This window comes from Camelina sativa, chromosome 16 (genome assembly GCF_030686135.1).
Source record: "Camelina sativa cultivar CO46 ecotype springtype chromosome 16, ASM3068613v1".
Lineage (NCBI taxonomy): Eukaryota > Viridiplantae > Streptophyta > Magnoliopsida > Brassicales > Brassicaceae > Camelina > Camelina sativa.
The window spans coordinates 1,860,934-1,872,870 of record NC_141895.1 but is presented as its reverse complement, the minus strand read 5'-3'; the positions used below and the strand labels follow the sequence as shown (position 1 = coordinate 1,872,870).

Sequence of the window (11,937 nt, the reverse complement as noted above, 5' to 3'; positions counted from 1 at the left end):
AGAAGGAGGAAGAAGTTTACGTTTTGGAGAGAAGGAAGCAAAGTAAAAAATTTAGGTCAAAGGGGACATATTTATATGGAGAGACCAGCGCGTTGACCGAGGACGGACCTAGAGACACATAACTGTACCCGACGGGCTCAAGCAAGCCATCGCACATCGGACTAGGGGGGACCATTGTTGGATATGGGCTTTGCCCCCAACATTTACAGAAGCCCAAACAGAAGATCCTATGAAGTTTTGGGCCTGAGGTCTTGGATTTGGCCCATCTGGCTGCAAGAGTAAAATCGTCATTTTACAGAGGGACAGAAGAAACCCTAGGACAATGGCCCACTATAAATACCAGAGGTCGTTCTCAGAGAAAGGGATCGACTTTTTGGGCAATTAGAGAGAGAAGAGCAATTATTTTCGTATTAACTGCGCTTAGCTCCTTGATTGTCATTTTCCGTAAACCCTCACTTCAATTCAACGTTAATAAAAGGACCAGCTCCTATTTATTCCCATTAAGATTCGTATTATTAATATTGTCGGTTTCATACATCAACAAAATGGAAACTTCTTGTACTCAGATCCTGAAGACGCATCAATCAAGATGATGTATGCAAGTGATCAACGGCAAGTTAGCGGTATATGTATTTGCTCAAAGGGGTTTTGCTTATTGACAGATGAGGGATCTCAAAATTACTATAAATTTTGTGTAGGAAAATAAAGTTGCAAAAGTGTTACTTAAAATATTGCAAAATATAGTTTCAGATGTGCCACATACTTGTACTAAAAAATTCTTGCAAAAAAGCAATGATTTACTAACATTATTGATTTTTTCTTATAAAATTTGCAAAAAAAAATATATTTTCTTCAAAAAAATTTGCAAAAAGATAACGGAAATTTGCTACAAAATTCTGTGTTGTCATTAGCAATAATAATATTGTGATGCGTATTTATCATTGCAAAAATATTGCAAAATTTCTTAAAACGAAAAGGAACGTTGCCAAAATTATGTTGCAAAAACACCATTCTATTGTAGTGAGAGTTTCTTGATAATTGAAGCTCGTACCAGATGTTAGTTAATACAGACTTCGATGTTAGTTAATTCATTGTCTTGGATGTAATTTGAATGAAACAAAGAAAACTGGAACAAAGTGATTTGAGATTTGTATCAAAGCTAACTCTTCAAGCATGCTTTTGTAAGGTTAATGGTTTGATAAAAAAGTTCGACAAGGAATTATTTGGGTTATAGTGTGTAAATTTCTCTAAATGTAATATAGTGTGTAACAAAAGATGAAAAAAAATCTAGTAGAAACAATATATGAGTTTAAAGTTACATAGCATAATATGAATCTAGACGACTTGTGGAAGCTCAAAGAACACACTCACACTTGCAGCTCTAGAGATTGATGGCGTTGGTCGTCTTTTCGATTCGAAATTAGATCAAGGGACTTTTGGGTTTATCTACAGAGAGAGAAGAAAACGAGAAGAAAGAAATTAACCAATCACTCAAAAATAGAGATTTTCCATAAACCCTTTAGTAGAGTAAAAACCTCTATTGTGCTCTGTAACAAGTCCGAGGATGCACAGCCAGGTTAAGTGGGTTGAGAAACCATTCTAATAATTTCTTCTTCTTTGTGTTCATTCAACAATAGTCTAGGGGATGCAGACGCCGGAGCAGATATAAAACATGGAGAACATTCACATTCCTTTTGTTAGATGGAGAACATTCACATCATCTCGGTTTTGCTTTGCGTTACATCTTCTCTACCTGCAGCTTGAAGAGCTCTCTTCGTTTCTTGTAACGCAAGTTTCTCTTCTTCTTTTCTCTTTTGTTGTCTCTGATCTGCTTCTGACTTCTCTCCACTGCCGTCGTGAAGAGCTTTATTCCTTTTTTGTAACGCAAGTTTCTCGATTTCTTTTCTCTTTTGTTGTCCCTGATCTGCTGCTGGCTTCTCTCGACTACCTTCAGGAAGATCTTTCTTCTTTTCTTGCACCGCTTGTTTCTCTGCTTCTGTATTCTTCCTCTGTTCCCGAGATGAATCTGTTTCTTTTCGTTCTAAATGCTCTAATGGACGAGCAATAGGAGCTAGGTTTCTCTTTCACCGGATTTATATTCTCGCTAGCTACTTTTCCAGTCTCTCTCGATGGCTTCTCTTTCATCCTCCTTCCTCGGAGATTCCAGTTTCTTTGACTGCGAACCAGGTTGTTGGTTATTCTGTTTCGCCAGCCGGGTTGGTGTGGCTGCACCACGAGAAGGCGACTGAGACGCAGATAAAGAAGCTGCTATGGCCGCAACGTTGCTTCTAACCCTAGAAAGTGACGGAGACGCCTTGGGCTTTGTTTCTGGGCTTTGACGGCGGAGCAATGCCTGCAGCACGAAAAGTAGGGCGTGAAGAAGGAGGAGGAGTAGGTGGTGGTGATGGGGAAGAAATCCCTGAAGAGAGACGAGAAGGAGAGTTGGATGAGAAGAATGGAATGTAAAATTGGAAAGGAGGCATGATGATGAAGGTGATTGCACATACATAGGAGATTACGTAGGAGCTAGAGTGTACAACAAACTCATAGTCGAATCGAATTTATGTTTTATTTTCCTTTGTAAAGAAGAATGAGTAAAACTACATTATAAATCTATTTTTATATATGTTTATCCAATTTATCGTCATTTCACTTATGTTTATTTAATTAATTATTCATCATCTTATGCGTTCTATTTGATGCCTAATGTATTATGTACTCTCATAAGTCATAACCCAAGTGTAATTCTGATATATCAAGAACTTTTGCATTTCGTTTCTCCATGAACATTCACATGTAAAGAACAAGCTAGATGATGCAAAATCAAGAGAGGTGAACCAAATTGTTACAAATCAGATTCATGCAAAATCAAGAGAGGTGAACATTCACAACGTAACATTCATATATGGACATAAGTATATTTTCCTATATATTCCAATATACACGCATCGGTTTAGAAGAAAAGTACAAACACGTACACTGTTTCGAGTGCAAAGATCAGTGCAAATTGTCAAATATATATGAACAAAAAAATGTGAAATTAGTAGTAAGTTAGTTAGTTAGCCAAGAAAAATGTGAGAGACCCTTAATTTTTTGATAGATTGAAAAGCTGGAAATGGTTTTGATTGAGTTCACAACTTCACATATATATAGATTATGAACATATATTGTATGTTGTTGACAATGACATGCATACATATATAACGATTCCTTTCACCAACAATTGAGAAGAGATATCTTTGGTCTTAAAATTAATTCAACCTTTTTAATGGATTGTTTTATACTTAGGTTAACACTTTTAACCTATAGTTTGTAGAATAACAATAACCCATTAACATGTGGGCTTAATTAACTAAGACAGGCCCGATAAGAAAACCATTAACCCCTCTTCTTCACTCCCGACTTCTTCTCTTCTTCTCCGATCAAACACATCGATGGCTCTTTCTTGATTCTTCTTCTTCCAAACACTGATGATACCAATTTGTGGATTAATCAAAGATTGACTTCCAACAGTTCCGCATCCATCATCGCGAATGTCGCTATTTTGTTTTGTTTGTTTTTGTTCGTTCCGGTCAGGTCTCGAGAAATTCTCTTCGACGAAGAAGCATTTTCACGTCTTAATCGGAAAAAGTTCAGGTAGAACCTCGAAATCTGAGTAGACTGTGTCGGATTTAGCGCTAGGAATTGTGGAACAAATTGATAGATAGAAATATATCAGAATCCTTGATTCTCGGAGATCGGTTTGAGAAATATATAGATTTTATAACGAATTGTTTAGGTCAGTTTCCATGAATTTCTAACAAATCTTGTTCGTTTTCTATAGGAAAACCATGGCACAAGATACCGATACCGTTATTGTCGCCCCTAAACGATACCAATCCCAATGCAGGATGTGGGACTGCGGCCGAGTCCCACCAGGTTTTTACTGCAATTTCGGGCATGGCTTCCGTTCCAAATCTGATGAAGTCAAACCCCGAGCAGCTGTGTATCTTGATTCTCTAAGCGGCGACGATGAAGCATCACTGAGTTTGAAGATTCTGACTACCAAGTCTCAGGGACAATGCTGCGGTGTCCCTCCGGTTTCCATGGTGGTCTTACAACAAAACCCGTCAGAATCTCCCCCATGTCTTTGAGGTCAACCGCATGGAGGATGAGACACTGAGAAACTGGGCATTCATGTCTGATACAATCCCCCCACCCAACATTTGGGCAAGATACGACACGAAGACTATCTTGGGTATGGAAAGGATCTCTTGGCAGTTGAGGCCCAAGCCAGAAGTTGGTTGGTACAGGCTTCGTCGTTACACGCTTCCAACTTATGCTTCCTCGTTGTATTGGCTCCACTTTGAATGGGACGAAGGAAGCAAGACGAGTGGAAACACTGCCTCTGTCTCTATACCAAAGACTCATAAAGGTCCGCCAGGTCCTGGTGCTAGTGGTCCATCTGGTGCTGCTTATATGAGTGACAAAGGAGCAAGTACATCCGGTCACTGTAACATGACTTTCAAAGGAACTTATGGTGCAAGTTCATCTGGCCCTTGTAACAAGACCTTCATGAGTGACAAAGTAACTGAGGCACAGGTAATTCCTTTGAACCTATTTACTGAATATACCCTGAACCAATGCACTGGTTTCTTTGTCATTTACATTGGGAAACTATAATGTTGCTGCTGTGCAGCTTCGTGGTGTTATGGACGTGTCAGATAATCACTCTCTCCACTCGTCACTGTTAATCCTTTCTAGGTTGGCTCCAGAACTCTATCTTCTCTTGTTGCCTCGTTTTCTTTCTCCTCGCTTTCATGCCAATAAAATTCTGATGTAGTGTTAATATACAGGGCATTAAGACTTTCTGGAAGAATTAATGCAGATGATGCTGTCCGAGCTACTCTTTCTTCTATTGCTTGGGATACTGCTTCTCTGCCATCTGAAGACTCTGTTTCTGAGCTTAGAAGGAAGTTACAAGATGAATATGTGCAGGGAGACGAAGGTGAAGAGATGACCATTGACATTGTAACGGCCAGCAAAGCCCAAGAACATGCAAGAGCTAGAGTTCTTGAACAGCAAGATGATCTTTGCAAACTTAGCTGTGCATTGGCCCTTTTAGCCTCTACTTCTGTAAGAAAAACGAGTTTTATGAACATGCAGAGCAGCAGTTTCCATCCAATACGTATTTGAGTGAGATTCTGTTTTTTTTTTTTTGATATATGGGCAGTTGGGGTGCAGAGAGCGCGGCGAATTGCTGAGACTGCTCACGGATGAGGTAAGCAAAAGCATAATAAACTCATGCCAAGAAGTAGTTTGCTTGATCAGCATCTGTATCCTAGATTTAAAAGACATTGTGTTTTTCTGTTGCTCCAGGTGGAGTTCTATTACACAATGGTCGAGAAAGCTACTGAAGCAGACGAGGTTTCCTATGCACTAATGGAGAAGGTAAAAAGACTGTTTCTTCTTTTTGTTAAATGGTTCTTGGAGAATATCAGAGTATCAGACCTAACTCTTCAAGAGTACTTCTGTAAGGTTGATAAGCTGATGCAGAACTTCGAGAAGGAACTATTTGGCGAAGCTTTTCAGCTTCTTGCCAGGTATATATTCTTCATTTTTCTTTTGAGTGGTCTTCTTTTTGAAGCTTGAGTTTCTGAAATTGTGACGTTCGTGTTCACACAGGGATGGGCTACAAGCAATCTAATCAAAGAGTATCAGAGCCAGTTAGCTTTTGGAGACCTTTTATGGAGACAAAAACAACATTAGGCCAGAATATATTTGGCAATATTATTGTATCAGTCTCAGAACATTTTACCTGTTCCACCTTAGCGTAATACCGTAGGATACATCTACTTCTCCTCTTCTCTATATAAAAATTACAAAGAAAGACGGATTGGATAGCACTCACGTGACTAAAAACTAGTTATGCAAGAGGGTTCTAGTGTTGATAGTGCTAAGAGATTGATTCAGATAGCCGATTCACACGCCTTCAAATGGTTTGCTGTGCGTTGGTCTAAATTCTGTATGGTTATTGTGTACAAAGCACGAATTTCAGGGAGTTTCCGGATTGATTTGGAAAATTATTTCATAGTGCTCATGACTTGCCAGAGCTGGACGATGAGTTTTGCTGTTACAGTAACAATTATGACCCCAAAGGTACATATGCAACTTTCGGATGCTTAGACAGATTGGGTGTTTACCATCTTAAATCTACAATAATTGGTTACAAGTTCATCAAATGACACTGCGCGTAATAATACCTTTTATCAGCTGTTCCACATTCAGAACAAGAGCACTGAGAAAATGGAGGGATAGAGAGGTGGTGACAATGGAGTTGAACATGAGAGAAAATTGACGTAAGAAACTAAAATTGTCGAAGGAGAAGAAGTCGAGTCTAATGACTCTTACGGAACAGAAACAAACCCAACCCACAGGGGAATCCTGTAAATAAAAAGGAGATAACCTTTCATGCTCTTGAGTCTAGACGAAGAAGTCACATGATAAGTGGGTTTGATATGAAGCAGTTTATTGTAAAGTGTATCAAAAGATGAAAAAAAGTCTAGTAGAAACAATATATGAGTATAGAGTTACTTAGCATAATATGAATCTAGACGACTTATGCCACTCTGGAATGGCATTTTCCTGGAAGTGAAACTCCATGAAGCATCGTTATATCCCCTTTTGGTTTGCAAACTTATGCCATCATCCACCACAGCTTCTGCATTACGTTTTCTCCCAATTAAACTTTTCTCCAACTGTTTAAACTCTTCATCAGTTCCTCCATAATTCAGAACATGCAACACCTTCACTTGATTCGGAGGCATTGAGACATCGCCTCTGTAACCATTCAGATCCTGAAGAAGCAGAAGATGTATGTACATGATCAACCACCAAGTTCGTGTGTATGTGTATTTCTTCATAGGTTTTGTTTGTTAAGACTTAAGAGTATACCTGGATAATTAAAGTTTCAAGCTTTGGAGACTGCTTAAGCATATTTGCCAGCAATTTCCAACCTCGTTTATCCTTACTCCCAAAAGATAAATTAACCAGATTATTGAATACCGGTAAAAGTAGCCCATATTTACAGCATGAATAGATAACCTGAAACACACAATCACAGTTTAATAATGTCCCAAGGATTTTCAAAACGATAAAAAGAAATTGGCTAACTTACATCAACCGTAACGGGAGATAGATGAAGGATCTCAACATTTCTTATCCCCATGAGGAGTTCAGTTACATCTGCCCTCTCCACATGTCCCGGATAAAGATCCAGCTTAGCTTCAACAAGGGATCCCAAGTTAACTTGTGGATACTCATGCAAGGCGAAATCAGAGTAGTCAAGGTACTCTAGGTTTGGCAGGTCAAATGACAGTTCGTTCTCGCTATGACAGTCGTAGTCAACTGATAGTCTCTTGACCGTCGGACTCGATATGGTGTGAGGGATAGCTTGGTCTCTGTGATGGACTGATAACTCCTCGAGCACCGGGCAACCAGCAAGAAGTACATAACACAAATCTTCATATTCAAAGAAAACCGTATCGATGAAGAGAAACTTGAGAGATGGAAGTGACACATATGAAGGAAGCTTTCCAAGGTAGAGCTTTGTTCCCAGTGTCAGCTTAACCAGTGTTTTGCTTGCGAAGAGCAGAGGGGGCAGGAAGTGTATACCCCGATCTTTTATCCTTAAGTCCATTTCCAAAACACCGCGCCTTACCACATTGGATATCCAGCGGCCCACACAAGTCTTTTGGCCTTCATTAACCGCGCCAACATGGCATGCTAGTGAGAATTTCTTGATCGAATAATCACATTGCAAAGCCAGTGTTCGATCCACAATTTTCTTGAAGCTATCTGAAAACACAAAACTCGTTTGTTTACCACCCTCTTCCGCATGCAGCGAGACGGAGTCATCAAATCAAGACTATCCGCCAATCTGTACATATAATTCCACTTTTTCGAGAGAACAGATGTTGACACAGCCTGTTTTGTCGGCAGTAAGGACAAAATTTTGCCCAAAACTTCGTGTGGGAGCCAGCTGATTGCATCTCCCGAGCAGGTTTTGGCATCCATCGAGAGATTAACAGTGCCTGAAACATAGAGTGATTCAACAATTACAATGCACCCCACCAAAAAAGATCAGATATTTCTATAACTTAGCAGAATCTCAAATTTGCGCCAACGAAGATCACAAGTAATAAACTTCAGCAACCAACTACAAGATTAAGTGGAATTGAAATTGTTTCAGGAAACAAAAAAAAAAACTGTAAGAGACGGCCGCCAAGAAAATAAAGGTTCAAGCTTTTTCATACTCTGGATTGAAACAAATAAAGGTTCGAGCTTTTTCATATTTTCGATTGAAACAAATAAAGGTTCGAGCTTTTTCATATTTTGGATTGAAACAAATAAAGGTTCGAGCTAGAGTGACTAAAGGGAACGAACAATATAACACCACCACAAAGCAATAAGTGGTGAGCTCAGTATATATCCATAAACGTACGGAAGCTCAAAAGAACACACACTTGCTGTTTGAGCACTACTTGTAAGAACCAGAGGGACCTTCTAAATTAAAGAAAGAACCAGGGAGATCCACAAAAACAAACGTCACTTTCCACAATTACAAATCACTTGACAGTACCAAGGTCGACATAGAAAGAACAAAACCTTGAAAAAAAAAACGTTTTTGAATGGATCACACAGACAAAATTGAATGGATGCTAGAGCCTAGAGAAGCAGACAGACAAGAGAGAACAAATATGTAGATTTGAGCAAGCATACCACATGAACATATATGATAAGCGTAATTACGGATCATTCAGAGAGAGAGAGAAAAAGCACAGAACATTCAAAGACAAATACAAACCCGTAATGGTGACGACCAAAGAGGGCAATAACAGATACAGAGACTGATGGCGTTCGTCTCGATTCGGGATAGAGATCGGAGTCTCCAATTTAGATCTTAGGGATCGTTGGGAGGGTCTATGACATCCACTTCTTTTACTTCGTCAATTTTTTTTTTTTTTTTTTTTTTTTGTCGGCACTTCGTCAATTCCCTTAAATAATAGAGATAGTTCTTACTTCTTTTACTTTTTAACACAAACCCATAATTACTTTTACATTATTTTTATTTTCTTTTGAAATTTTACTATTTTTTTAGGCAATTTTGATAAACCCTACTATTAAAATAACTATTTTTCCAAAAATCATTATTAGTTTTTTCTTTTTCTTTCAGAAACTGAAATACAACTAAAAAACTCTTTAACATTCAACTCATATAAGCTGACTTTTTGTATTGAGTTTATTAAAAAGTTACATAGCCATATTATTATGAATTGACTTTGAACTCGCACTTGGATTGAAGTGAAACTCCAAGAAGCTCCCTTTTGATTTGCAATATTAGGCCATCATCCTCTGCAGCTTTTGCAACATCCACTTGAACCAGTTCGAGACACTTGAATTCCCCCAGAAAACTCTTCAACTGTTTCAACTCATCCGCAGTTCCCCGATAACCAAGAATATGCAACACCTTCACTTTGTTCGGAGGCATTGAGACATCCCCGGTGTAACCATTCAGATCCTGAAGAAGCATCAATCAAAAAACATGTATGCAAATGATCAACCACCAAGTCCGTGTTTATATATATGTTCATCGGTTTTGCTTATTGAATATACCTTGACGATTAGAGTTTCAAGCTTCGTAGACTGCTTAAGCAGATATGCTAGGAGTTTCCAACCTCTTTTATTCTTACTCCCCAAAGATAAATTAACAAGATTGTTGAACACCGGCAGCCCATGTTTACAGTGTAAATAAATCACCTGAAACATACAAACACAGTTCAACAATGGTTTTGCTTATTGAATATACCTTGTCCGTGTTTATATATATATACAAAAGAAAGAAAGAAAGAAGGAAAATGGGGAAGCCTACGTCAACAGAACCAGGAGAAAGATGCAGGGTCTGAACGTTTCTTATCCCTGTAACGAGATCAGTTACATCCAGCCTGTCGACCTTTCTTTCCAGCCAAAGGTCCAGCTTAGCTTCGACAAGGGACTGGAGATTAACTTGCAAATACTCACCCAAGGCACAGTGAGAATACTCAAGGTAGACAAGCTTTGGCAGGTCAAATGACATATAACAAGCACCATCAACATCATTAGGAGAATCGTAGTGAACGGATAGTCTCTTGACGGTTGGACTCGATATGGTGTGAGGCGTCGCAGAAAAGTTAATGTGATGGACTGATAATTCTTCGAGCACCGGGCAACCAGGAAGAAGCACAAAACACAAATCTTCATATTCAAAGAAAACCGTATCGATGAAGAGAAACTTGAGAGATGGAAGTGAGACATATGAAGGAAGCTTTCCAAGACAGAGCTGTGTCCCTATTGTCAGCTTAACCAGTGTTTTGCTTGCGAAGAGCAGAGGGGGCAGGAAGTGTATACCCCGATCTTTTATCCTTAAGTCCATTTCCAAAACACCGCGCCCTACCACATTGGATATCCAGCGGCCCACACAAGCTTTCTGACGCTCATCATCCTTGCCAACGTGACATTTTAGGGAGAATTTCTTGATCGGGTAATCACATTGCAAAGCTAATGTTCGATCAATCATATTCTTGAATCCCTCCGTGAACACATAACTAGTTCGTTCATCGATCCCTCGGGCGCGCATAAAGTTCTCGAAGGCCTCCCAATACGCATACCTTGGTTGTTGAGCCTCTTGGGCTTGCAGGGAGAGAGAATCATCAAAGTCGAGATGATCCACCAATCTAAACACATACCTCCAATTTCTCGAGAGAAGGGATGTTGAAGCAGCCTGTTTTGTCTCAAGTAAGGACAAGATTTTGCCCAGAACCTCATCAGGGAGCCAGCTGATTACATCTCTCGAGCAGGTTGTCTCAAACCTTTTGGCATCCATAGAGATAAATAAAAGTGCCTGAAAACATGATGTGATTCAACTGCTTAACTAACCAAAAAGATTTGAGCAATCAACTACATGATGTAAGCGGGATATACAATGTTGAAACTAAAGGTTCAAGCTTTTTCATTTCTTTTATGGATTGAATTCTAAGTAAAGGTTCAAGCTTTGAGACTGGAGTTGAAAAGTAAACGAATAATAGAACACCAAAAAGCGATTAGTTATGGAAGCTCAGACACACTCAGTCTATCTAAAACCATATGGAAGCTCAAAGAACACACTCACTTGCAGCTCTTACGAACCAGAGGGGCATAACAAATGTCACTTTTACACAATTAGAAATCACATGAGATGGTTGACATAGAAGACAGAAGAAACTAAAGTTTCGTGCTTTCATTATGAGGATGCTAAAGAAGCAGAGGGGTGAAAAAAAATCAATCCAATGTCCACAAACAATGACATCCACTTTTCACAAGTATATATCTGAGCAACCGCTAAGATAATTCAGAGAAAAACGGAAACTTCAAAGACCGTCTTCTTTTTCTTTTTAACATATAGAAACCAAAAGGTTCGAGCTTTTTGTTTTGGGGGCTGAATTAATTGAAAGGTGCAAGCTTTCAAGTGAAAGCAAAATAGATACGACGAACCTGATGGTGGAGACGGGAGAAAGTCGATCCGGAGATTGGTGGCGTTGGACGTCTCCGTTCGAAATTAGATCGGAGTCTCCGATTCACAATCTAGGGATGATGGATGTTTGGGTTATCTAAAGAGATAGAGAAAATCAAAAAACAAAGGAAATTAAATATCACTCAAAAATGGAAAATAGAGATTTTCCATTAACCTTAATAGAGAAAACAAGAACATTATCGTTTAGTGAACATGACAATGGAACTTATCGTTTAGGTTAAAAGTAACTTCTCTATCTGTTTTTTTAGATTATTAATGTTATCATAACCCTTTAGTAACCTTCAACCCTTTACAATGGAATTTATCGTGTAGGTTAAGGTAATTCAATGCGAGCCAATAAGATAATAGAG

General features: G+C 38.9%; 3 protein-coding genes across 4 annotated transcripts; 1 reads left to right on the top strand and 2 right to left on the bottom strand.

Moving 5' to 3' along the window:
* Positions 1-3,400: 3,400 nt before the first annotated feature.
* LOC104749337 (uncharacterized) lies at positions 3,401-5,885 on the top strand. Of its 2 annotated transcripts, none has more exons than XM_087490970.1 (8): positions 3,401-3,636; positions 3,824-4,581; positions 4,679-4,743; positions 4,836-5,043; positions 5,213-5,260; positions 5,359-5,430; positions 5,518-5,582; positions 5,665-5,885. In XM_087490970.1, exons 2-8 carry the CDS (start codon positions 4,144-4,146, stop codon positions 5,684-5,686), a joined length of 918 nt encoding a protein of 305 aa, XP_087347096.1. In that variant the 5' UTR covers positions 3,401-3,636; positions 3,824-4,143; the 3' UTR covers positions 5,687-5,885. The 2 variants fall into 2 exon arrangements, with proteins under 2 accessions (XP_087347096.1, XP_010469240.2); XM_010470938.3 differs by having other exon boundaries at positions 4,836-5,115.
* Positions 5,886-7,147: 1,262 nt separating this feature from the next.
* Positions 7,148-8,979, bottom strand: LOC104749334 (F-box/LRR-repeat protein At3g60040). The gene is given in 3 exon segments (XM_087490971.1): positions 7,148-7,902; positions 7,905-8,072; positions 8,846-8,979. Coding segments are annotated over 2 exon segments (906 nt in total). The 5' UTR covers positions 8,056-8,072; positions 8,846-8,979.
* Positions 8,980-9,173: 194 nt separating this feature from the next.
* Positions 9,174-11,860, bottom strand: LOC104749336 (F-box/LRR-repeat protein At3g60040). Its single transcript, XM_010470937.3, has 4 exons — positions 11,548-11,860; positions 9,911-10,918; positions 9,655-9,798; positions 9,174-9,559 (listed from the first exon to the last, which is right to left on the bottom strand). The coding sequence occupies exons 2-4, from the start codon at positions 10,898-10,900 to the stop codon at positions 9,308-9,310; spliced, it is 1,386 nt and encodes a 461-aa protein (XP_010469239.1). The 5' UTR covers positions 10,901-10,918; positions 11,548-11,860; the 3' UTR covers positions 9,174-9,307.
* Positions 11,861-11,937: the final 77 nt, after the last annotated feature.